Source organism: Triticum aestivum, chromosome 7A, assembly GCF_018294505.1.
Source record: "Triticum aestivum cultivar Chinese Spring chromosome 7A, IWGSC CS RefSeq v2.1, whole genome shotgun sequence".
Lineage (NCBI taxonomy): Eukaryota > Viridiplantae > Streptophyta > Magnoliopsida > Poales > Poaceae > Triticum > Triticum aestivum.
The window spans coordinates 109,244,575-109,269,838 of NC_057812.1; the positions used below are offsets into that span (position 1 = coordinate 109,244,575).

The 25,264-nt window shown below is 44.2% G+C and overlaps 1 protein-coding gene, 1 non-coding gene and 1 pseudogene across 3 annotated transcripts; all 3 read left to right on the forward strand.

Annotated features, from left to right (window-relative positions):
• Positions 1–1,692: 1,692 nt before the first annotated feature.
• Positions 1,693–9,245, forward strand: LOC123148899 (origin of replication complex subunit 1). 2 transcript variants are annotated; one of them, XM_044568422.1, is made up of 17 exons: positions 1,693–2,730; positions 3,193–3,328; positions 3,418–3,570; positions 3,671–3,820; positions 3,890–4,041; positions 4,118–4,217; positions 4,317–4,439; positions 4,560–4,589; positions 4,739–4,796; positions 4,877–5,055; positions 5,662–5,785; positions 5,903–5,973; positions 6,145–6,240; positions 7,017–7,093; positions 8,120–8,203; positions 8,641–8,790; positions 8,909–9,245. In XM_044568422.1, exons 1-16 carry the CDS (start codon positions 1,976–1,978, stop codon positions 8,702–8,704), a joined length of 2,352 nt encoding a protein of 783 aa, XP_044424357.1. In that variant the 5' UTR covers positions 1,693–1,975; the 3' UTR covers positions 8,705–8,790; positions 8,909–9,245. The 2 variants fall into 2 exon arrangements, with proteins under 2 accessions (XP_044424357.1, XP_044424358.1); XM_044568423.1 differs by lacking the exon at positions 4,560–4,589.
• On the forward strand, positions 3,478–3,555 carry LOC123155218 (small nucleolar RNA snoR28). Its single transcript, XR_006477281.1, has one exon. It is a non-coding gene; the product is annotated as a small nucleolar RNA snoR28 (small nucleolar RNA).
• A 122-nt stretch (positions 9,246–9,367) lies between the features above and the next one.
• LOC123148898 (G-type lectin S-receptor-like serine/threonine-protein kinase SRK) lies at positions 9,368–20,541 on the forward strand (annotated as a pseudogene).
• The last annotated feature ends 4,723 nt before the right edge of the window (positions 20,542–25,264 follow it).

Consider the following 25,264-nt stretch of genomic DNA (forward strand, 5'->3'; position numbering starts at 1 on the left):
GAAAATCTCCAATGTAGACAACATAAACCTTTCTATCCTTAGATCGATCTAGACATGGCACATTGTGTTTTTTTTTGGCGGGTGGACATGGCATGCCACATTGTTAGAGCACATGCATGCAGCAGCCGTTCGGGGATCCTTTGTGAAATTGTAACTATAATATAGGGTTTATCTGGGTTTTTTTCTTCTTCTTCTTTCTCCTTTCTTCCTTCTCTTTCATTGCCTCGTGCAAATGAGCCATGTATATATTGCTACCTATCTATCAATATATAAGCCAGCAACTGTCGATTCTTTTTTAAAAACAAGAGTACCAAAGAGTCGTTGCACTCTTCTTTTTTGCAAAATAGAGTCATTGCACTTTGTGTGCACACTTCCATCTTTCAGCTGATTTTTGGTTGCTGGAGAGTGCCGGCGATCAAAAAGTTAGCGTTGTTCAGTTAGATCTTTTTTTCGATGAAAAAGGAGTTTTATTCCAAATTGATAGAGTTATAGTTGAGAGGCAAAAGATCCGCGACACATGGTGGTCTTAGATGCATCCACACAGCCGTGGTACACTCTACATGACTATAATTTGCCAAGCAATCAGCAACTCTTTTCATTGATAGAGAGTGAGAGTTACAAGGATTGTACCCGACTACGTAGACACTAAGGCGTAGAGGAGTACAAGGAGGGTAGGAGAAGTGGGGGTGCCCAGCCCCAAGTACAATCCCTTCAAGCCGGCAACTACCACAAGCGCGCTTCATCCTGGATGGTGACTAGTAAGTGCGTCGAGAAGGGCTGCAGGCCATCAAAAAATGGCAGCATTCCGGTGCTTCCATATGAACCATGCTGTGAGAATAGCCAGTGAGGCCAGGCCTTTGCGCAAGGCCACGGGAGAGGATTCCCGCGCCGATAAGAGCCAGTCAAAGAAGCCAACGGTGCCATCAGGGGGTTGAGTGGTGATGCAGCACCAAGACAACACCTCGTGCCAAATCACACGAGCGAAGACACAACCGACCAGGAGATGATCAAGAGTTTCCGGCTCCTGATCGCACATAACGCAGACCTGGTTGTGAGGGAGGCCATGGCGAGCAAGCGGGTCGGCGGTCCAATATCGGTATTGGACTGCAAGCCAAAGAAAGAACTTGACGGTTAGGGGGCCCCAGCTCTTCCAGATGATCCTCCAGAAGGATGAGGTAGTGCTGCCCAGAAAGAGGGCATTCTAGCAGGAAGCCGCGGTATAATTGCCGGAGCTCGTCCAACGCCATAGAAGGGAGTGTGGCTGGTCCGAGAGAGTCACGTGCTGAAGAAGCCGCCATACATCGACATGTTCAACTAGGGCGGCCGGTCCAAGGGCCCCGTGGATGTCAAGAATCCAGGTACGGTTGGAAAGAGCGTCTTTGACGGTGCGTGAACGCCTACGCTGGCGTGAGGAACAGTGAAGTGAGGCCGACGGGGTAGAGAAATACATACAATGTTACCGTTGTCCCGCCTCCCTTCCTCTCCCTCCCATCCTAAGCGTGACCGAAGACGGGCTCTTCATAGTTTTGGTTTTTCTTCCAAATTATTAGGGCATATATTTTCGGAATTTGTGATAAAGAAACATTAAAAAAAAACTCTACGCAACGCAGCTGCCCCCACCGCATCTTCTCCCGCACCCCGACGGCCGCCGGCGCCTGGCACCTTCGCCATCTCTTTCCTCGCCCTCTCACCGGCTGCCGACCGACCGTCTGCGCGAGCGCGAGCGCGAGAGCCTCGCTGCCTCCCAGGATCCAGGTTCCAGGCACGGCGGCGCCCCTCCTCCGCCCCCACGACTCGTGATCGACCGAACCGAATGTTTCTGCTGTACACGGGTCCCTTCACCACCGCGGCTCCTCTGACAGACAGAGACCCCGATCAGGCCGATCTCATTCCCCCCAACACCGCCAAACCCTAACCCCCTCCCCTCTGTTTCAAATCTACAAATAGCCAGTGTTACCGTTGCCTCCCCTCCCAAATGGATCTCTCCGCCACCCCCACCAAATCCAAATCCAAATCCAAGCCCGGACCCTCCCCGTCCAAGGCCGCCGCCGCCGCCGCCGCCCAGATGGACTTCTCCACCCCGTCCAAGCCGGCGCCCACGCCCACGCCCCGGCGGAAGTCCAAGCCCGTGCCCTACGCGCCGCCCGCGTCTCCGGCGACGCCCTCCGCCGTCCGCAGGTCGCGCCGCCTCCTCGACACCCCCACCAAGGACCTCTCCGAGGCCGCCCTCTTCGAGACGCCCGCCAAGCCCGCGCCCGCGCCCACCCTCAAGCGGAAGCGGGCCGCGCCGTCGCCGTCGCCCAAGACCCCGGCCCGGGCCGAGCCCAAGCCCAAGCGGCAGCGGCGGGCGCCGGCAAAGCGGGCCTTCTACCGCAAGGTGGTGTACGACGGCGGGGAGTTCGCTGCCGGGGACGACGTGTACGTCAAGCGGCTGGAGGGCGCCGAGTCGGACGCCGAGGACCCCGAGGAGCCGGAGGACTGCCGCGTCTGCTTCCGCGCCGGCGGCGGGGTCATGGTGGAGTGCGACGCCTGCCTCGGTGGCTTCCACCTGCGCTGCGTGCGCCCGCCGCTGCGCCGCGTGCCGGAGGGGGACTGGGCGTGCCCCTACTGCGAGGCAGAGCGTGCAGGGAAGGTGATCGACAGGCCCAAGCCGCCTGTCGGGAAGAAGATCAAGAGGACTGCCAAGGAGAAGCTTCTCGACAGCGATTTATGGGCTGCACGCATTGAGAGGTTAGTGGCGCTCCAATTTTTTTTTAGGTTTGTGTTGCGAAACTTTTGTGAATTGGTTTCCTTATTCACGTGATAATTAGCTATAATTGGTCACATTTGGAAAAGTTTGCGAAATTGGAACCGTGTTGGCAGTTTGCTGTAGTGATGGGCTGATGGCTACTGATGTGTTTTCTGATAAATGGATGTGGAATAGTGTGTCTGACTGGTATATTTGCTGAATAGGAACTGTAGAACATCCCTTCCAAGTGCTAGGCGATGGTGCATAGACTTAACTTTAGCTGTGGAGTTTTTATTCGAGTTAGGTGTAAGACATTGTTTTGTTATGGGTCTGACCCCTCCTTCCGTCAAAACAATAGTTCAATCTACAATGATGTTTTGGGATGGTAGAAGAAGGCGGGAATATGCTTTCAGACATGCTTCTTGTTAGAATGATATTTACTAAATAGCAATAACGTGTAACAGTTTAAGGAGGGAGCCAGATGGAGCATTCTGGGCAAAGGTGAGGTGGTACACTATCCCTGAAGAGACCGCAGCAGGAAGGCAGCCACATAATTTGCGGAGAGAGCTCTATCGTACTAATGCTCTTGGAGACATTGAGGTGATTAGTGTTTTCCCTGTCTATGTTTGGTTCCTCAAAATTTTCCATGTTTATTGATTGTACTTGCTTTCTTCTTGTGGCTTTTACAGATGGAAAGTATCGTTAGACGTTGTTTTGTCATGAGCCCCAAAGAGTATAGGGATGCCACTAATGACGGAGATGATGTATTTTATTGTGAATACGAGTATGATGTACATTGGCATAATTTTAAGCGTCTGGCAGATATTGATGATGAACCTGAGGTACATCTTCTGAAACTTCAAAGCTGTGAAGCTCTCTTCATAGAAATCTGGATCATCATTGTGGTATAGTGAATAATCTTGTCCTTGCTCTATTATGTAGACAAAAGAAGATCCCAGTGACGAGCCTTACAATGCTGCTAATGATTATAACAGTGATACTGATGAAGATTCAGAATACGATGAGGAGGATGAACCGGCTGCACGTTGCTCAGCCAGAAAGAACCAATCTAATGAGAAAATTTTGGCTGCTGTACTAACTCTTCCTCCCTTTCCCTCTATAGTTTTGCATCGCTTTACTGAAATGCCTGTTTGTTTGTAGAATTCATGGAAAGGGAGGATATATGGCCTGCAAAAGATTGGGATCCGAAAAATACCTGAGCATGTTCGGTGTCATCAAAAGACTGCTCTGGAGAAGGCGAAGGCTACCCTGTTATTGGCTACTCTTCCCAAGTCATTGCCTTGCAGGGATAAGTATGTCTATTCATGTTTGTTGCATGTTTCATCAGCTTCTTATGCAAACTGTTACTGAGTAGAAGTCTTGTGCCAGAGAAATGGAGGAGATCTCTACATTTGTGAAGGATGCAATTTGCAATGACCATTGTCTAGGACGCTGCCTTTACATTCATGGTGTGCCTGGTACTGGCAAGGTAACCGACCTTATTTCATGGCCGTCATGGTGGATTGATTTCTTCTACTGTGGCTGAATGCTAAACTGCATTTTCTGCACCTGCTTTGTTGACTGGCAGACTATGAGTGTACTTGCAGTCATGAGGAAGTTGAGATCTGAATTTGATTCTGGAGCTCTGAGGCCCTATTGTTTTATAGAAATCAATGGTCTCAAATTAGCTTCTCCAGAGAACATCTACAAGGTATACAATACAAACTTCTAAGTTGGTTAAGAAATGGCAAATTCATACTCAAGCATAGCATATGCATTCCCTTATCAGTCAACATAGACTTATAACAGGTCCACTTCATTGAATATGCAGCTTGATCTCCTTTTGACAAGAAATCAGTCGGTAATTAATCTAACTGAATGTAATTAAATATCTGTACAAATTTTTAGTTTATTTTTGAGAAAATGCCCAACATTGCCATCATTTAGTCTTCTGATTGCTGTATGATATATATTCATGTTCATTGACATTTGGATTAATCTTTCTATCAGGTGCTGTATAACATTCTTGATTGGCCCACCAAGCCAAATTCAAACCTAGTTATTATAGGTACCTATAACTCTTTCTTGGTTTGTGATTTTGATCTCTAGCCTATTATTTATTCTTTGGTGTGTTGTTACTGAATGCAGGTATAGCAAATACAATGGATCTTCCAGAAAAACTGTTGCCTCGTATCTCAAGTAGGATGGGTATTCAACGGCTGTGTTTTGGCCCCTATAATTATCGGCAACTGCAGGAAATCATAACAAGCCGTCTTAAGGGTATCAATGCCTTTGAAGATCAAGCTATTGAGTTTGCTTCTAGAAAGGTTTGGAACTTTGGATCACAGTATCATGTGTACACATTTACTGTTATATACTTGTATCTTCTTGTCCATGATTGTTCTTCTGTCATCTAATCTGAGTTTTGGTCAGAAACTATTTAAACACTAGGTCCTTGACTTAAAGGTTAATTTCTCCTACTTGCGTGGAGACCCTCCATGTTGTTTCATAATAAATACTTAAGTAAGACAGAGTCCCATGAACCAGTAGAGTGAATCATGCTTTGATCACTTGTGCACTCTCCCCTTCTTGAGTAGTTTGATACGAAACATCTCATAATCTGTTCAACACAGCTGGGAGTCAGTGGAATAAACAGAGTTCCAGCAATGCAGTGTGATGCCATTGAGTATTAGTTGTCAATTGCTACTGCATTCAGCATGACATTTGCTTGTACCATTGAGTTTCATCATTCCATAGCACAAGGAAAGATGTTGAGTTTTTGGAGCAAAAAGATTGAATTAAAATAAACAATTGTTTATCCATATCTCCCAGCTAATTAGCTTTTCTGTCCTGTGAAATAAGAAGGTCAAACCATCCAAGTGTTCTGTTAACATGCATGTTCATTCATCTGAGTAGATTGCTTTTTCCCGCAGGTAGCTGCTATGTCCGGTGATGCTAGGCGGGCCTTAGAAATTTGTAGACGCGCAGCAGAGTTCGCAGACTACCGTGTTAAACAATTTCAACAGGTTGAACAGACTCCCTCTTCTGCAAATACAGGTAACCCTCCACATTTGTACTACAATTGTAAATAACCTATTCATTCAAGGGTACTTGGGGTTTATGCTAAGCTCTTAACTATATATAGCCCACTGAACATTTGTCCAATACTTGTAGGAAATGGTTTTGTTTGCATGGGTGACATAGAAGACGCTATTCAAGAAGTCTTTCAGGCACCACATATTCAAGTAAGTGGAGATAATGGTTGCTTCTTATCTGAACTCATACTTTGTGTTAGCTTTGCTATGTAGTATACAGTTTGCTCAGTTACGGTAACCACATGTACTTGACTTCCTTAATCAGATCAAATAGTAATACTAGCCGCGTCCAACATTACCAACTTCTCCTCACTTATACAGGTAATGAAGAATTGCCCAAAATTTGGAAAAGTTATACTGGCTGCTATGGTCCACGAATTATACAGAAGTGGCCTAGGTGAAGTATTGTTTGATAAGGTGAGCACAACTTTTTTTAATTCGTGTGTTTGTCTTTAGCATTGCAGTCATGCAGAAAATTTGCAGTTATAACTGCTTTTCTTTGATCCACTCTTTTCCTTAGGTCGAATTCTCTGATGAATTTAGCCAACCTAATTTGCTGCATAAAAAATTATTCGGAGTACCTTGTGGACCTATTTTAGGCAACTCAGCTTGCTTACCACTAACTAAGTTATCCCCGAATTCGTGTCTGCTAGCTGCCACAACCTTAAGTTGGAACTGTTACCATTATGTGGTTTCCAATATTCTAATTGATTTATACCTGTATTCAAATGAGGATACTGGCGTATTCAAATGAGGATACTGGCTTGCCTTAGCTCTATCTTTCATGAATGCAGTAAATTTGTGTTGTTTTGATGACTTCCAAGTTCTGATTATTTTCTGGATCAGTATATTGGTCTGCAACAAAAAACCATGCGAGTAATTACTCAGTAGTCATTCATTCTCTCATTAAACTATTCCTCCATATAACCAATAGTTCTCTCCAATCTCTTCTTTGGTTGAGTTTCCATCTGAATTAGAGGCTTTAATTTTTTTGTCTCATGCTTGCTACAGAAGTTTCATTGTGTGAGCGTTCCTTCACTGTATTAGGCATTACTGTCCATTTGGTACTGAATTAAAACAATCTTGCTCTTATGGAAGTTATTCCCACCGGGAAACTAGAAAGAGTGCCTACGCTATATGTGCATTTGAAGAATTCCAGAAGAATTCTCATGGAATATCTTTTTATCCTGTAGCTGGCAGCGACTGTTTTCTCTTGGTGCCACGTCAACAGAGAACTATTGCCCGGATACGACACTCTCCTGAAAATCTGGTAAGTGATTCTGATTTAATCTGTATTTGGTATTCACATTGCATGAAACTGTGCTAAAGTTGCTTTTACATACGGTTACCTTGAGTTCATGTGCACGTGCCATCATGTATGACGTGGATAGTGCTGCTGTTACCTTTGCTTAGGTGCACTGTTACAAATGTAGTCCCGTTGTCATTTTCTTGTTCCATGAGAAGTCATGCCATGATTGTAAATGCCATTTCCTTTGAACTTCAGGGATATCGTTGTTGTAGGCACACACTGGTGGGTATAGTGCATGTTTGTGTTTCCCCCAACCTAACTACTCTTGTTTCCTTTTACTAATATATGCCACCAAATTCCGTGTAAGCGAAAGATATATGATAGGTTGATTGTACAATGCAAAAGAAAAGTGCTAAAGGTCATGTGAACACTACAAAATCACACTGGTGCTCTGTTTCGTTCAAGCACTTCAGTTTTTCTACCTTGCTTTGTTTGGCCCTTTATGTAGGTATTGAAGAAAGACAATCATGGTTAGTAATTTATAATGGCAATCTTGATTTTGCTGTTTTTTTAGTAAAGAAGTATAAGCCGGTCTAGTCGGTCTTACTGCTGGGCAATTACCGCATTTAATTTAATCAGCTGCAAATTCTTTGGGGAAATGATTACATCTCTTGTCTGATCCTAGCTTGTTGTAGGACTCATTTCCACCACACAAAAAGGTTAACTTGCACAGAATTTGTTACATGGAAACTACTTAGTAAACAATGCTTTCATCACATACTTTTTAGGTTGCATAGGTAGGAATCAATGTTGCCATATTTTTTTTATTATGTTTCCATGATCCTATGGTAGGATTAGACTACCTAACCGTAGCTATGTTATCTGCATACATTCCATCATTCTCATTATTTTCCTACCTATGGTTCATCTACAATTTGAAAAAGGCAAAACCCTTAGCCCCCAATGCTCAATTCTCTATTATCTATGCAAAATGCTGTTCTAGTTTAGTGTTGTCTAGAAACAAATTGTTCTAAGTTTCTCTTACAGTTGCAAGCTTGGTGAGAGCAAGATCGTTCTCTGCGAGGAAGGCACCAAACATAAGTTGCAGAAGCTGCAGCTCAACTACCCAAGGTTAGCTTGCAAAAACTACATTGCCCTTCCAAACAGGCATTACAGAACAGTCTGAAGACCAACATCCTTCCTCAGCAGCTATTTAATTTTTAATAAGTATGAGTTTGCTACGCGGATGGGCCAAGAGCCGCAGCAGCTATTTAATTTTTAATAAGTATGAGTTTGCTACGCGGATGGGCCAAGAGCCCAATGCATAAGCTATGGCCACCGGCCAGATATACGAAGAAATGAAGCAGGTTCTGATAGTTCTGGGATTAGTTAAAATTTTGATTCACAGATAAAAGTTGATACCCAATTTGCATCGAACAAGGATAAGGAGGCTTTTCCCCTTTTACCCATCTGAACCAAAACCCTAGATCCACAGGACAGTTGGAAGCTAGTATTATTGTCTGGTTAAACCTCTTTTCTCATATACCTTTCATTTTGTTGTTTGGCAGCGACGATGTGACCTTTGCACTCAAGGAGTCCCCAGATCTTCCTTGGCTGTCCAAGTACCTCTAGATCTCATACCGCAGTGGCCAAATTTCCCAGCGCTCGCATTGCATTCCTGCTTCTCTTGGGGAGCAACAGCCCTGTCTACATGTATAGTGAGTTCACTCCCTCTGTTTCTCACCTTTCACTGAAGTTTGTGGTTTGTGGCCATCTTGTTTCCAGTGATGAGCATTATTATCTTGCGAACTAAGAAGCTCTGTGTATCTTCTGTAGAAACTTAGAAAAAGAAAAGCGAAAACACCGTTGTTGATCTCTGGAGCCGATTGCCGCACCAATTCCATATCGGTCGCCATGTAAACCAAGAACTCAGCCATATATTGCATCAGATGCATCTTGGTTTCCATCTCAGGGAAAAAAAAAGAAAAAGTTTCAGTTGTGTGTCGAAGTTGTAAGATGTGAAAAAACTTGTATTTCTCGATTTTCGCCGCATTTGTGGAACTCGTGTGGGACCGTGCTGTAATGTTGTCGTTGCACTCTCATTTGAGCTCATGCTACTGTCAATTGTAACATTAACTTGTTTGTGTGTGTTCACTAATCAGTTTGTTCAAAACGTCTTTCAGCTTGACAAAGATTTTAGAAAAATATATCAACGTCAAAAACATGTACTATATGGAAGTTCAAAGTAAACAGCAATTATTTAACGCTTCTGGCCAGGGCAGCAATGAAGATGGAAGTAGACAGCTGAAATGTCAACTTCGGAACTAGCCTACTATATTTGCGAAGTCTTTGCATTATTGTTGCTTGTACGAGTACATTCCCAGAATCACATACCGAGGCTGGACTGCAATTCTTCTGGCAGCATCGTCGAATGGATTGGTCATCTCTCAGCTGTTCCGCTTGCGTACTGATCATTCTGTTCCTGCCGTTGGGTGCATCTGATGACCGGCTTGTCCCCGGCAAGCCGCTCTCCCCCGGCACAACCATTGTCTCGGATGGCGGTGACTTCGCCTTGGGCTTCTTCTCATCCGGCTCGATGCCGTCCAACCTGTACCTCAGCATCTGGTACAACGGCATCCCCGAGCTCACCATGGTATGGGTCGCCAACCGGGAAACCCCGGTCACGAACAGCACTTCCTCCGCGTCGACGCTCTCCCTCACCAGCACCTCCAATCTTGTTCTCTCTGATGGTGCTGACAGTCATGTTGTCTGGACAACTGACGTGGCTTCCTCAAGCTCGTCTTCACCAGTGGCGGTGCTTCTGAATACTGGTAACCTCGTCATCCAGTCACCTAATGGCAGCAGGGTGTGGCAGAGCTTTGACCACCCGACCGACACGTTCCTACCTGGCATGAAGATGCGGATCAGGTACAGGACACGCGCCGGTGAGCGCCTGGTGTCCTGGAAAGACGCCAGAGACCCCTCTCCTGGGAGCTTCTCCTACGGCTGTGATCCGGCCACGTCCATCCAGATGTTCCTCTGGGACGGGTCGCGCCCGGTGTACCGCAGCACCCCATGGACGGGGTACCAGGTGAAGAGCGAGGGCGAGTTCCTGATAACCAACACCAGCGCCATCATCATATCCCTGGCCTTTGTCACCAACGACGAGGAGAGCTACACAATGTTTAGCGTCTCGGATGGTGCCTGGCACACCAGGTTCGTGCTGACCTTCTCTGGCAAGCTCCAGTTCCAAAGCTGGAATAGTAGCTCTTCGACTTGGGTAGTCTTTGGGCAGTGGCCACGCCACAAATGCAATCACTATGGCTACTGCGGCACGCATGGCTACTGCGATGAGACAATGTTGCCCGTCCCGACGTGCAAGTGCCTCGATGGTTTTGAGCCAACGAGCACGGAGGAGTGGAACAACAGTGAGTTCTCAAAGGGGTGTCGACGGAAAGAGGCGCTGCGTTGCGGTGATGGTTTCTTCGCCTTGCCGGGCATGAAGCCACTGGATAGGTTCGTGGTCGTTGGAAACACATCGTCGAAGGAGTGTGCGACGGCATGCGGCCGCAACTGCTCCTGCATGGCCTACGCTTACACCAACCTGAGCAGAAGCATTGCCAACGGAGACATGACAAGGTGCTTGGTGTGGGTTAGGGAATTAGTTGACACCGGGAAGCTAGGCACAAGCACCGACAGCGATACGCTCTATCTGTGACTTGCAGGCTTGGACGCAGCAATTGGTACCAAATCTCTCCTTTATATCTATGATAACTCTTTTTTGTCTCGTGGATGTGCTTCACTATATATGATACTTTGTTTTTATGTTATTCTGTTCGCCCATAGGTAAAAGGACAAGGAGCAACACCATGAAAGTTGTGTTGCCGGTTGTAGGAAGTATTGTTCTGATACTCGTGTGCATTTCCATTGCATGGTTGAAATTTGAAGGTGCGTTTAGTTTACATTGCTTGGAGATATACCGATTTGACCTTTCCGAAATATTGTTGTTTGCGTACTGTACCCTCATTCTATGGAATCCTCTGAAACCCATGAAGATGCAAATCCAGGCGAAATAGCCCCTTATCCTTATGTAGTTTAATCACAGTGTCTGGTAATGTAGTTGTGGCAATTTGTCGGTAAATAAGATATGACGGAACCACATTGTCTCTATACATCCTCCACCCAGGGTGAGCCCTATGGATCATCAGGGTTGTGCTCCCGCTGCCAATCACCGCTGTAGGTATACTCGTTGCGGTCTAGTAGTGCGGACATAAGTGTTCAAAACTAAGGGAGAAGTCAGAAGGGGTGGAGAAAGCTAGTGAGAATGGGTTGATTTTTCTAATATGTCAATTACATTTTATATGTCTGAGTTGCCGCCACATCAAGTATGTCATTTGATGTAAATTGGCCATTCAGTTTGAAATATAGTACTTATAAGGTAGAGACCGCTCTACCTTTTTAAAAACCAATAGTTAGGGTCAAATAGAGCTCTTCTTAGCTGTTGTTATGATGGTTGGACAAGAATTATTATGCAACTGTATGGTGAGCAGGCAAGAAGAGAAACAAGGCACACAGGAAGTTGCCATCGGATGGTTCGAGTGATCTTGAATTTCCATTAGTAAGATTTGAGGAAATTGCCCGAGCAACACACAATTTCTCTGAAACATGTATGATTGGGCATGGAGGCTTTGGGAAAGTTTATAAGGTGGTTATTCAGCACTAGTTTCCTCTTATTCAGTCCAAAATCAGTAACCTAATTGATATATTCATATGAAAAACTCAAATCTTTTTTATTGCTTAATATTATACAGGGAACACTATGTGGTCAAGAGATTGCTGTCAAAAGGCTAAGTAGGGATTCTCAACAAGGAACAAATGAATTCAGGAATGAAGTCATTCTTATTGCCAAATTGCAACACAAAAACTTGGTTCGACTTCTTGGATGTTGTGACAAGGGAGATGAAAAACTACTGATCTATGAGTATTTGCCTAATAAAAGTTTAGATGCCACCCTTTTCGGTATGTTCTAGCACCACACCAGGTATTCATGGAACAACTCAACATATTTTTTCTTACATTTGGTTTTGTCTTAAGACGATTCAAGAAAACATTTGCTGGATTGGGGGACACGGTTAACCATAATTAAAGGTGTCGCAAAGGGTCTTCTTTATCTTCATGAAGATTCAATTCACCGAGATCTCAAAGCTGGGAACGTTTTGCTAGATGCAGAGATGAAACCTAAAATAGCAGATTTTGGTATGGCAAGGATCTTCAGTGATAACCAGGAAAATGCGAACACCCAACATGTCGTCGGAACATTGTAAGTAACTGTTTGAACCAATAGCTCATATTACCCCATGATTATGTTCAATTCCCATTTGTGTAACTATTGCATGCCAATAATCAAGCAGCGGCTACATGGCCCCTGAGTATGCAATGCAAGGCATCATCTCTACCAAATCTGACATCTATAGTTTTGGCGTGTTACTACTGGAGATTGTAACTGGTATGAAGAGAAGCTCCACTAGTCACGCCATGGGCTTTCCAAGCCTCATAATCTACGTGAGTATATACATGCTTTCGCCGAAGTTCTCAATAAGGAAAATAGTTTTTTAACCCGAGATGTTTTTGTTTGTTTCAGTCGTGGAATATGTGGAAAGATGGGAAGGCAGAGGAATTGGCTGACTCATCTATTGTAGATACATGCCTACTAGATGAGGTGTTGCTTTGCATTCATGTAGCACTCTTGTGTGTCCAAGAAAACCCAAAAGACAGACCACACATGTCATCGGTTGTGTTCACCCTAGAGAATGGAAGCACTACACTCCCAACTCCCAGTCGGCCTGCATACTTCGTGGGACAGAGCAATGAATTGGACCAACTCACAAATAATATTCAGAATTCCGTGAATACTTTAACTCTTACTGGTATAGAGGGTCGATGAAATAGTTCATTACTTTTATGTGTTGGACATGGTGTAAAGAAAGGCTTGTCCACCAGTGGTCGTTGTTTGTAGCCTAGTGGTGGAGGGAAGTTGTTTGATCCCATCTACACGGGTTTGATCCATGAAGTTTTTGTTCTACTGAATGATTCTTGTTCGTGCCCATGAAATATGTTCATAATAGAGGATGGCCGAGTGTCAGTGTGCATGAAGTTTTTCTTTTTTCACGAACTTGTGATGGACGCCGAGGGCTGGTACTCTGCCACTCTGGAGGCCATCGCCACCGTGCAGTACACCTGCTCAGTGCCTGTCGGTCTCGTCGTCGACACGTTTGCCAGGGTCGGTGGCAATTCCATCCAGTTTGCTGCCAGGCATGCGCCGCTGGCCAACCCCTTCTCGTTTCCAGGACACTGCTTTCCCCCGCTAACACTGGCGTTTCGTTCTCGTGCAGGGGCTGCTACGTGGTCACGGTGGAGATCGATCCCTGGAAGGTGGATCTGGTGAGGCACAATGCCAGAATCTATGGCCTGGAGCATTTGATCGAGTTCGTTGTCGGCGATTTCTTCCACCTCGCGCCTTACTTGAAGGTAGTATACTCGTTCAGTTTTAGGATGAACAAGACCACATTGAGTAGGCCAGTTAAATTTTGATAAATGGACATGCCTATTGGGGGAAATCCTGAAATGGTATGAAACCAGCCAAACCAATGTATGCTTCCAACTATGATATGGCATGCTCAAGGTATGCACAGTTATAAAAAAAACATAAACCCATCTGTAAGACTGTAACTGTTAATTTTACAAACTCTTTTCACGCAATTAAGCTATGAGGCGCACCAGGATTCTACCTGCGTGGATTACAGAACTCGAGAACACTTTGTATGTCCAGTATATCGGAATCTGTAGAAAGCCATTTTGATTTCTAAAGAGAAATCTACAATTGTTGGTAGTGTGGTATTTTTTATTTTAATCTATAAGCACTACAACTGCCCAAGCGACCTTGTTTTTTGAACTATATTATTACTACCAGTACTCCTTCACCAGCCTATTTTTTTGTGATAAACTCCTTCACCAGCCTGACATTACTGACAGGAGTTCCAACAAAACTAGGCATGTCCTCACACATTTAGTGATGTACTCCCTCCGTTCCGAATTATAAGATGTTCTAACTTTTTGTGAATCGTATGTATATAGATGTGTTTTGGTGTGTTTGTTCACTCATTTCAGTCCGTATATAGTCCATATTGAAATGTCCAAAACATTATATAATTTGGAACGGAGGTAGTAGACCACCACCTTTTAAAAATTTGATGTTGATGCCTGATGTAATCTGAAAAAAACACAAATATAAACTTTGGATTCCTTGTCATGTGAACACCATTGGTTAATAAGAGAGTGGTACAGTCAGAATGTTTAGTTGAGTACATTTTGGGACTACTGATCTGCCTATTTGGCTATTAATACTCAACATTGTTGTCAGTCTATCTGCAAATAAACCAAAAAAACATTGTATACATAGGGTCTCACTGCCCAAGGCCCTGGGCTGTATAGTAACGCCTATAAGGCTATTGACCTGGCCCTTTATTACGCCCATTATCCAGTCAACCCATTTTTAATGAACGCCTTTAGCAAGCAACACTGCTCAAGGTATTCCGAATTAAACCTGTCACTTGCCTTCTTGTAGTTTAATTTCAAGATGTTACCATCCTCTTTAGTATGGTGAGTGACATAAAACATCATGAGGGATAACAGACCATCCGGGATGAACTAGCAAGATTAAGTGATAGTTTCAATTTTCATATGGTTGAGTAGCCATTTAGTGATATATGGTTTGCTGATTGCTGATACTATACCAGCAGGATTTGGTGTTCCTTTCACCACCATGGAGAGGGCCATTATACAATAAGACTCCAATGTACACCCTCGATATGCTGCTGCCAAAAGATGTGTATGCAACTACTCACTGTATTCCAAATTGTCCTTATCGCTGGATGATGAAGTAGAAGACAAAACTCATACAGGTTTCAAAAAGTTTATGCTTTTAGGAAGTGAGCATACTGATGGAGTGCTAGGCAGTCCTGTAGTCAGGAAGCTTGCACATTCCATGTAAGACTGGACTGATGCATCTCCCTTGTACATATCTGGCACTTAGGGGTGTTGGATGAGGGGGCTTTAGATAGTTTGTATCTAGTTCAAATTTAAACTAAATACCGGAGCTTCTAAAGAAAATACACCTCTCATCTAAACAACCCCTGATTATTATAATATTGAGACGAAATAAAAAAGAACAAGATTAACTTTTGTAAATAGTAAAACAATAGCACTGCTGACATAGGTTTTGCATGCAGGCTTGCAATATTTCAGGCTGCTCAGAAGATGGCCCCTAATATCATCATGTTCTTGCCACGGAATGTGGACATAGGCCAAGTAGAGGAACTTTCGTGGTTGTCTTCTCCTCCATTAGATTTTGAGGTATGCTACTGTTTCTTCCCTCATTTAAATGGTTCCATTTCTCATGACAAAGAGCATTTTACAGCTATCATCCTAGGACGAGACCTTGATATTCAAGTTTTTGTAGAGTGAAGAGAGCTATGAACAGCAGAGATTCAAAGGAATTACTGCCTACTCCCTCCGTCCCAAAATAAGTGTCTCAGCTTTATACTAACTTTAGTACAAAGTTATACTAGAGTTGAGACACTTATTTTGGGACGCAGGGAGTACTTTGGAGATGTGGCACGATGATCCAGTTCATTATGGAAGTTGAGAGCAAGGACCCAGTGAGGAGTTCTTCCTTTGCTACTTATGTTTTTATAAGGAATTAGTCTTGGAAGCTTTTTCGGACGGAGGGAGTAGACGTGAAGTTTCGGTTTGCATAGATGGCCAGATGGGTATAACGCACTCGTACATACCAACTGAATTTCGATTAGGACCATCTGTGTAGACCCTAATTGTTTTCCCCAAAGATCTGTTTAGGAAAATCTCCTGGTTCCTATCAGAATCGCTTGAGCCAGGGTGCTGGGACATCGTCAGTGCACGAGCCTTGAAGCAAATAAACAGCAAAAGTGAACCAAAATCTAGAAAGTCCTCTCACCGAGCCTTTTTCTAGCCATTGCTGGAGGTTATGGCAGCGCCCAGGAACAAAACCGGAAATGGCTGGAGAAGTTTGATTTAGTGTGGCTGCCGGTTCTGATACCTTCAGTGCCTCACTCTGCAGAACAGATTTTGCATGTTATAAGGGTAACGGTAGAACTCAAAACTAGGAGAGCTAGTTAACTGAAAAAACCAAGAAGGGGAGCATGGATCCTAAGTTCTAGAGGGTAGATAGGTGAATTGTTCTTCTCTAGGCATTACAACCTTTCTGTAACAGAGGGGCTGGATGTGATTTCTTAAGGTACACATCATATTTCCAACTTCAAAGTTCCATGCTGCTGACTGGCTATTGTCGAAATAGGCTTTCGCCCCGCTATATTGATATAGCAACCACCCGATACAACATTCCGATCAACTCTGGGGCAAATAGCACAAGCACGCCCAAAAGAAATAACAAGAGAAAATAAGAGAAGAAATGCCAACAACGCCGGATCAACGAAAGCTACGGCACACCGGGACCGATGCGCCCACCGAAGATAACCACCATGCTCCAAAGCCACCGAGTTGCCGTGTACCAAGCACCACCTTCAAGAAGGAATGCGACGATGACGACGCTGCTGCCCGGACGAATCCTAGGATTTCTCCCGGTACACGGAGGGTAGAGGGAGGAGAGGGTCACCCGACGCCCTTCAAGAGATGGCGGCACCCGCAGGCGTCACCGCGTTGGTGCCGGCAAGACCCGACATGGATTTCTCCCGACCTCTCGCGCCCACCACCCAGGACCAACCTTCGGCTCCACCACACCCACCGCCCACCAACATGCGCCAACACAGTCACGAGGACACCGCCATCGTCTCACCACGGCCAACGAAGCGAGGCCGGCCGGATCCAAACGAGACACCCGTAGACAAGGACCAGCAGCACCGCAGCCACGAGGGGGGGAACAACCTCCACCGGCTTAGGCGGTAGCAGACCGGGCATAGCAGCAGAGGCACACCAGACCAAATGTCCGGCCGGGCCCAGCGCGTGCCCGTGAAGCTCCGCCGCCGTGCTTCAGCAGTCGCGGCACAGCAGCCGCCGTCCCTGTCGCGAGGAGCTCGCCGGAACCACCGGAGAACAACCCACTGCGGCCACCCAGCAGGCCCGCCCCGACCCAGATCAGGCTCGTAGGGCCTAGATCTGGGCCAGCCGAGCGCGGCCGGCCGCCGCAAGCCATGGGCCGTCACCGCCGCCAAGGGGCAACGCCTCCGCACCGCCGCCGTCCAGATCCGTGCCGGAACGCCGCCGTCCAGATCCGTGCCGGAACGCCGCCGGCCGAAGGGCTCCGCCGCCAGGACTGCTTGCCCGAGCCGGGGTCCAGCGACGGGGGAAGGAGGGCCGCCACCGCCGGACTGCAGGGCGCCGCGCGGGCAACGCCCGGCCGCGCCCGCCGGCGGCAGCAGCGAGGGGGAAGGGGGGCGGCGACTCGCGGGGAGGGGGAGGAGTGGGGAACCGCCCCGGTCACCTCGCTCGGGGAGGGCGACGCGAGGGGCACGCGTGGAGGGGGAGGAAAAATAGGAAATACACAGCAACTAGAAGTGATGGTGCTCCCTGACTGGCTATTTCCCAGTTCAAAGTACACGTAATGGCAGTTGAGACTGGTTATTTCCCAGTTCAAAGTACACGTAATGGTAGTAGAATGGACACACATTATCCTTTGATTTTTAATATCTGCATTTACGTCAGGCCAATCGTGATGAATTATATCCTAAACGCACAGAATGAAGGTGGACCGACGTAGACAGCCAGAATGCCAACTCTGAAACTAGCCTACTATAATCGTAATGTTGCTTGTCTGGCCAAGGAGTCTTGTAAGACCACCAGAATCACATTTCGTGCCTGTACTGCAATTCTTCTGGCAGCATCGTCGAATGGATTGGTCAGCTCTCAACTGCTCCATCGCCGTGCTGATCATTCTGTTCCTGCCGCTGTGTGCGTCCGACGACCAGCTTGTCTCCAGCAACCCGCTCTCCCCTGGCACCACCATCGTCTCGGATGGCGGTGACTTCGCATTTGGCTTCTTCCCCTCTTCTGGCTCAACGCCGTCCAACCTGTACCTTGGCATCTGGTACAACGGCATCTCCGAGCTCACCGTGCTGTGGGTCGCCAACCGGGAAACCCCGGTCAGGAACACTACCTCCTCCACGCCCATGCTCTCCCTCACCAACACCTCCAATCTTGTTCTCTCTGATGGTGATGGCAGTCGTGTTGTTTGGACGACTGGCGTAGCCGCTGCCTCGATCTACAATTCATCAGAGGCAGTTCTTCTGAAGACCGGTAACCTCATCATCCGGTCATCCAACGGCACCACGGTTTGGCAGAGCTTCGACCACCCAACCGACACGTTCCTACCTGGCATGAAGATGCGGATCAGGTACAGGACACGTGCGGGTGGACGCCTGGTATCCTGGAAAGGCTCCGGAGACCCCTCACCAGGGAGCTTCTCCTACGGCTGCGACCCAGCCACCATCATCCAGATGTTCCTCTGGAACGGGTCACGCCCGGTATACCGCACCGCCCCATGGACGGGGTACCAGGTCAAGAATGAGTACCAATACTTGATGACCAACACCAGCGCCATCATGATATATCTCAGTGTCGTCAATAATGACAAGGAAACCTACGCAATATTTAGCGTCTCGGACGCTAGCTGGCGCACCAGGCTTGTGCTGGCCTACTCCGGCGCGCTCCAGTTCCAGGGCTGGAACAACAGCTCCTCTGCGTGGGTAGTCTTTGGGCAGTGGCCACACCACGGATGCAACCGCTACGGCTACTGTGACGAGACGGTGTTGCCCGTCCCGACGTGCAAGTGCCTCGATGGTTTTGAGCCGACGAGCACAGAGGAGTGGAACAAGGGCAAGTTCTCAAAGGGGTGTCGACAGAAAGAGGCACTGCGTTGCGGCGATGGTTTCTTGGCCTTGCCGGGCATGAAACCACCGGACAAGTTCGTGTTTGTTGGAGACACGTTGTTGGAGGAATGTGCGGCGGCATGCCGCCGCAACTGCTCATGCGTGGCGTACGCCTATGCCAACCTGAGCAGTGGCATGGCCAGCGGAGGTCTGCCAAGGTGCTTGTTGTGGGTCGGTGAGTTGGTTGACACCGGGAAGTTACACGCAGACCCCGTGAGTGACACACTCTATCTGCGGCTTGCAGGCTTGGATGCAGTAGCTGGTACCACTTTATTACCTTATATATACTTGTCTACACTAACTCTCTTTTTGTTTTAGATTGACAAGACACAGCACAACTCGGGGACGACCTTGGCTATGCATAATACTTTATTTTTATGTGCGCTGCACAGCTAAAAGGACAAGAAGGAGCACTGCAGTGAAGATTGTACTGCCAGTTTTAGGAAGTAGTGTCCTGATACTCATGTGCATTTCCCTTGCATGGTTGAAATCCAAAGGTGCGTTTAGTCTACATTCCTTACATTCCCGAAACATTCAAGTTTCTGTATCTATTGTACCCCCATACCACGAAAGCTTTATAAATCCCATGAAGATGCAAATCCATGCTGGCAATGTGGTGGTGGCAATTCATCAATAGATAAGACATGGCTGAACCACATTATTTCTCTTGATCCTGCGCTGGTTGGGTTCTACGAGTGATGACTTGAGTGTTCAACTAAGGGACAAGTTCGGGGGGCTAATTGCATAGTACTATGTTATATTTACTGGAGAAGAAATGATCATGCCATTTTGTTTGAAGAAGGCAAGAACAGGACCCAGGGAAAGCACAAGAAGGCGCTATTGGATGGCTCAAGTGATCTTGAATTCCCATTTGTAAGATTTGAGGAGATTGCCCTAGCAACACATAATTTCTCGGAAACATGTATGATTGCATAGTACTATGTTATATTTACTGGAGAAGAAATGATCATGCCATTTTGTTTGAAGAAGGCAAGAACAGGACCCAGGGAAAGCACAAGAAGGCGCTATTGGATGGCTCAAGTGATCTTGAATTCCCATTTGTAAGATTTGAGGAGATTGCCCTAGCAACACATAATTTCTCGGAAACATGTATGATTGCATAGTACTATGTTATATTTACTGGAGAAGAAATGATCATGCCATTTTGTTTGAAGAAGGCAAGAACAGGACCCAGGGAAAGCACAAGAAGGCGCTATTGGATGGCTCAAGTGATCTTGAATTCCCATTTGTAAGATTTGAGGAGATTGCCCTAGCAACACATAATTTCTCGGAAACATGTATGATTGCATAGTACTATGTTATATTTACTGGAGAAGAAATGATCATGCCATTTTGTTTGAAGAAGGCAAGAACAGGACCCAGGGAAAGCACAAGAAGGCGCTATTGGATGGCTCAAGTGATCTTGAATTCCCATTTGTAAGATTTGAGGAGATTGCCCTAGCAACACATAATTTCTCGGAAACATGTATGACTGGACGGGGAGGCTTTGGCAAAGTTTACAAGGTAATTATTCAGCACTACATTGTTTTTATTCTAACTGATATATTCACATGACAAATTCAGATCTACATATTCCCTTAAAATCATACAGGGAACACTAGGCGATCAGGAAATTGCTGTCAAACGGCTAAATAAGGATTCTCAACAAGGAACAAATGAATTCAGAAATGAAGTAATACTTATTGCCAAACTTCAACACAGAAATTTGGTTCGACTTCTTGGATGTTGTGACGAGGGAGATGAAAAGTTGTTGATTTATGAGTATTTGCCTAATAGAAGCTTAGATGCCACCCTTTTCGGTATATTCTAGCAACACACCAGTTTTTAAAACATGTCAAAATTTTGTTTTCTAACATTTGCTTTTGTCTAAAGATGATTCAAGGAAATTGCTGCTGGATTGGGGAACACGTTTAAATATAATCAAATGTGTCGCCAGGGGGCTTCTTTATCTCCACCAAGATTCAAGGCTGACCATAATTCACAAAGATCTCAAAGCTGGAAATGTTTTGCTAGATGCACAGATGAAGCCCAAGATAGCGGATTTTGGTATGGCGAGGATCTTCGGTGATAACCAGGAAAATGCAAACACCCAACGTGTCGTCGGAACATAGTGAGTAACTGTTTGAACCAATAGCTCCAATTGATCTGCAATTATATCCAAACCCCATTTCAAATAACCCTTGCAAGTCAAATAATCAAGCAGCGGCTACATGGCTCCTGAGTATGCAATGCAAGGCGTCATCTCTACCAAGTCCGACATCTATAGTTTTGGCGTGTTGCTATTGGAGACTGTAACCGGTATGAAGAGAAGCTCCAGCAGTCCCATGGGCTCTCCTAGCCTCATAGCTTACGTACGTACAGCATGTTTTCAAGTTCCCAACTATCTACAAAATTGCCTGATATTTTTGAAAGAAAATAGTCATGTAACACAAAAGAGATGATGTTTTTGTTTGTTCCAGTCATGGAATATGTGGAAGGACGGGAAGGCAGAGGAGTTGGCCGACCCATCTATCATGGACACATGCTTACCAGATGAGGTGTTGCTTTGCATTCATGTAGCCCTCTTGTGTGTCCAAGAAAACCCAAAAGACAGGCCACACATGTCATCAGTTGTGTTGGCGCTAGAGAATGGGAGCACTACACTGCCAGCTCCCGACCGGCCTGCATACTTTGCAGGATGGAGCACTGAACTGGAGCAGCTCAGAAACAATATTCAGAATTCTGTGAATAGGTTAACTCTTACTGGTATAGAGGGTCGATAAAATGGTTCGGTACTTTTATATGTGTAATTCGATGTGTTGGACATTACGTCGTTTGTAGCTAGTGGTGAAGGGAAGTTGTTTGAGCCCATCCACACCGGTTTGATGCATGAAGATTATTGTTCTACTGAATGTGCTCGTGTGTTTGCGTCGTCGTGGTGGTGAAAAAAGGCAATCTTAGTTAGCAAAAATATGTATGCACTCTTTTACTGAGAACATCAAACACAAAATACAACAAAAATACTTAATATAATTATAAGGCCTTTTTACATTATATTTACTCTACTCTTATAAAAAAACAGAATTGATGATGATGGTGTGTCTGCCATCCTGCAATATAGGCCGTCTGATTTATATCTGACGGATAGAAAGAAAAACTATGACAATTTTGCAAAAAGATACCCACACCCCTCTCCACATTTGCAAATAAAGCCTTCCCTCGTTCATCCTTTTCTCTCACAAGATAAACTACTCATACAAATGCATTGATGTTACGTGCAACACACAGACATCTTGCTAGTTATAGTAATTTAAAATTTTCTTTGCTTGGTGAATCGTGAAGCATGTCCTTGTGCTGCTGCATTGGTGCATCCTCATTGTCGTTTCACCAATTCAAGCCGAGGAAGTGGGATTACACGGCCCAACCACAAACCCCTTCCCCAACCTAGGGCGAGACACCTAAGAGGCCAAATTTCTCCGGAGCTAGAGGCTGAGTAACCGTGGCTTGAGCAGCACACCGACAATGTCGATGCTGCTGTGGAGAGGGCAAGTAACAGGTCCACGGCCCGCCGACGTAGTATGTTCACCCGATACCATGAAGGTGTAAACAAATGTCAAACAGGAGAAATCTAAACAACTAAGATTTAGTAGAAATATGTATATTACTAGCAAAAGGGCCAGTGCATTGCAACGGGAGAAAAAATAAATCATAGTCTCCAATGGCCATGATCAGATTTTGCTGCATTACCGAGATACACTATCACTCACAATTTCGTGAAATCATGACCATTTTTTTTAAACTATGAACATATTTGAAATAGTGAACATTTTTCCAATTCATGAACACTTCTACAAATTTATGAACATTTTCTAAAATCAAGAACATTTTCGAATTCATGAACATTTTATACTATTTGAATTTTTTTAAATGTGAACATTTTTTAACAGTTTTCCTGAATTTTTTTAAATTCATGAATAATTTGTTGATTTAACGAACATTTTTTGAAATGCATAAATTTTGATTAGAGAACATTTTATGAATGAATAGACTATTTTGTAAGTCACGAACAGTGTTTGATTTTTTTGGATATTTTCCCATTAATGAATATTTTTTGAATTGGCAAAAATTTGTTCAATTTTGTTAACATTTTTAATACACGAAATTAAAAAAATCATGAACATCTTTTGATTTTGCGAATATTTGTTTTAAAAAATTCGAGCATTTTCTGAATAAACAACATTTTTTTATAAACTCACGAATATTGTTTGAATCCACAAACATTTTATGATTTACTAAATATTGTATTTCAAAATTCTCATTTTTTAAAGTTCAGAACACTTGAAGTTCCAAGTTATTCAAAGTACGAAAAAATATGGAAAATAAAAATAAAAATTTGAAAACAAAATTTTAAAATTAGGCCATGTGGACACAGGCCGGCCCAAACAGATGTGTTGTATCTTTTCCCAGTGCGCAGAGCGCAGTATAGGAGGTCCCTGCGTTTTTTTCACAGTTATATGGGGCATTGATGGGTAATATTTTGCAACATTGGGGGCAATTACCTTGACGTATCGTAAGAAGCAATAGCCCTTTATTATTAGGTATAGATTAAGGACATCGATATATGTCAAATGGCAGATTTTTAGCAATCTTCCACCGAACGCTCCATTCGGTCTGGAAGGTTAGATTTTTTTTTTTTGAGGGGTGGTCTGGGAGGTTAGACGGAACGAACGTTTTCGTTTGGCGGGGCAACCCTCTCAGTGCGAACCATGGCCCAATAGGTTGCTGGGCTTCCCCCAATATAATTCCTTGTACCTAAAAAAACACAATCCAAAAATTCCTGTGTCAACACAAAATCCAAAAATAAAAACAAACATGCGTGTCATCTAAAAAAAGATATGTCGGGATATATATAATGAATTCGTCAGTTGTATGTGGAAATAGATATGTTCAAAATCTTTAGTTGCCATGATATTATGAAAAATAAAAAAACCCACAAACAAGGGCATTAACAAAAAAGAACAAAGAGAATTCCTACACAATTTTCCATTGGACATGAGTAAATTTTTGCAACATCAACATATCAACTTTTTCTTCAATTTGCCACCTTTCAAAAACATAAAATTGCCTAAAAAGTTTCGTCTATGCAACCAAAAATGTAAAAGCATATAGAAATTTTCATGGTATGCTCGACGAATTTCCCATACAAATATAAAAATAAGATTGCCAATGGTAAAAATAGAGACAAACAACATACACAAGGATTTTTTTGCCATGGTATTAAAATGAGAAAACATGGGAGTAGATATTTTTGCCATGGGCCATGGCAACTTTGTTGGAAATGTTCTATATATCATGATCCATAGACTATATTTGCCATGGTCCCATGCAGTTTTTTTTGCCATGTTGCAAAAAAGGAATAAATTTGCTATGGTACATATAATAAAAAATGCCATGATCCGTAAACTATATTTGCCATGCTCCATGAAAGTAATTGCCATGGTCCAAAAATAAAGTATATTTTTGCCATGCTACAAAGAAAAGAAAACTACCATTATCTGTAAACTATATTTGCCATGCTCCATGAAAGTAAATTGCCATGGTACAAAATAAAGTATTTTTTGCCATGTTGCAAAGAAAAGAAAATTTCCATGATCCATAAAATACATTTGCCATGCTCGAACAACTTAATTTGCCATGGTCCAATAAAAATATTGCCATGGTATTAAACGAGAAAACATGATAACTATTTTTTTTGCCATGTGCCACAATAGCTTTGTTGGAAATGATATATATATATATATATATATATATATATATATATATATATATATATATATATATATATATATATATCAGGATTTGTAGACTACAATGCCATGATCCATACACTGTAATTTCTATGATACATACACTAAATTTGCCATGGTCTGATACAAAAGTTATTTTTCAGCATGTTGCAAAGAAATAAAAATTGCCATGATTCGTAAACTATATTTGCCATGCTCCATGAAAGTAAATTTCCATGGTCCAAAAATAAAACAATTTGTTTGCCATGTCGCAAAAAAGTAAACTGCATCATCCATAAAATAAATTTGCCATGATCGAACAACTTAATTTTTCATGGTCCAGTAAAAATATTGCCATGGTATTAAACAAGAAAACATGAGAACTAATTTTTTTGTTATGTGCCATTGCAAATTTGTTGGAAATGTTC

Coding starts and splice junctions, on each gene's coding strand:
- LOC123148899 (XM_044568422.1), top strand. CDS start 1,976: ATGGATCTCTCCGCCACCCCCACCAAATCCAAATCCAAATCCAAGCCC. Junction 4,590..4,738: donor TTTTGACAAGAAATCAGTCG/GTAATTAATCTA, acceptor TCTTTCTATCAG/GTGCTGTATAACATTCTTGA. Junction 5,786..5,902: donor TCCCTCTTCTGCAAATACAG/GTAACCCTCCAC, acceptor CAATACTTGTAG/GAAATGGTTTTGTTTGCATG.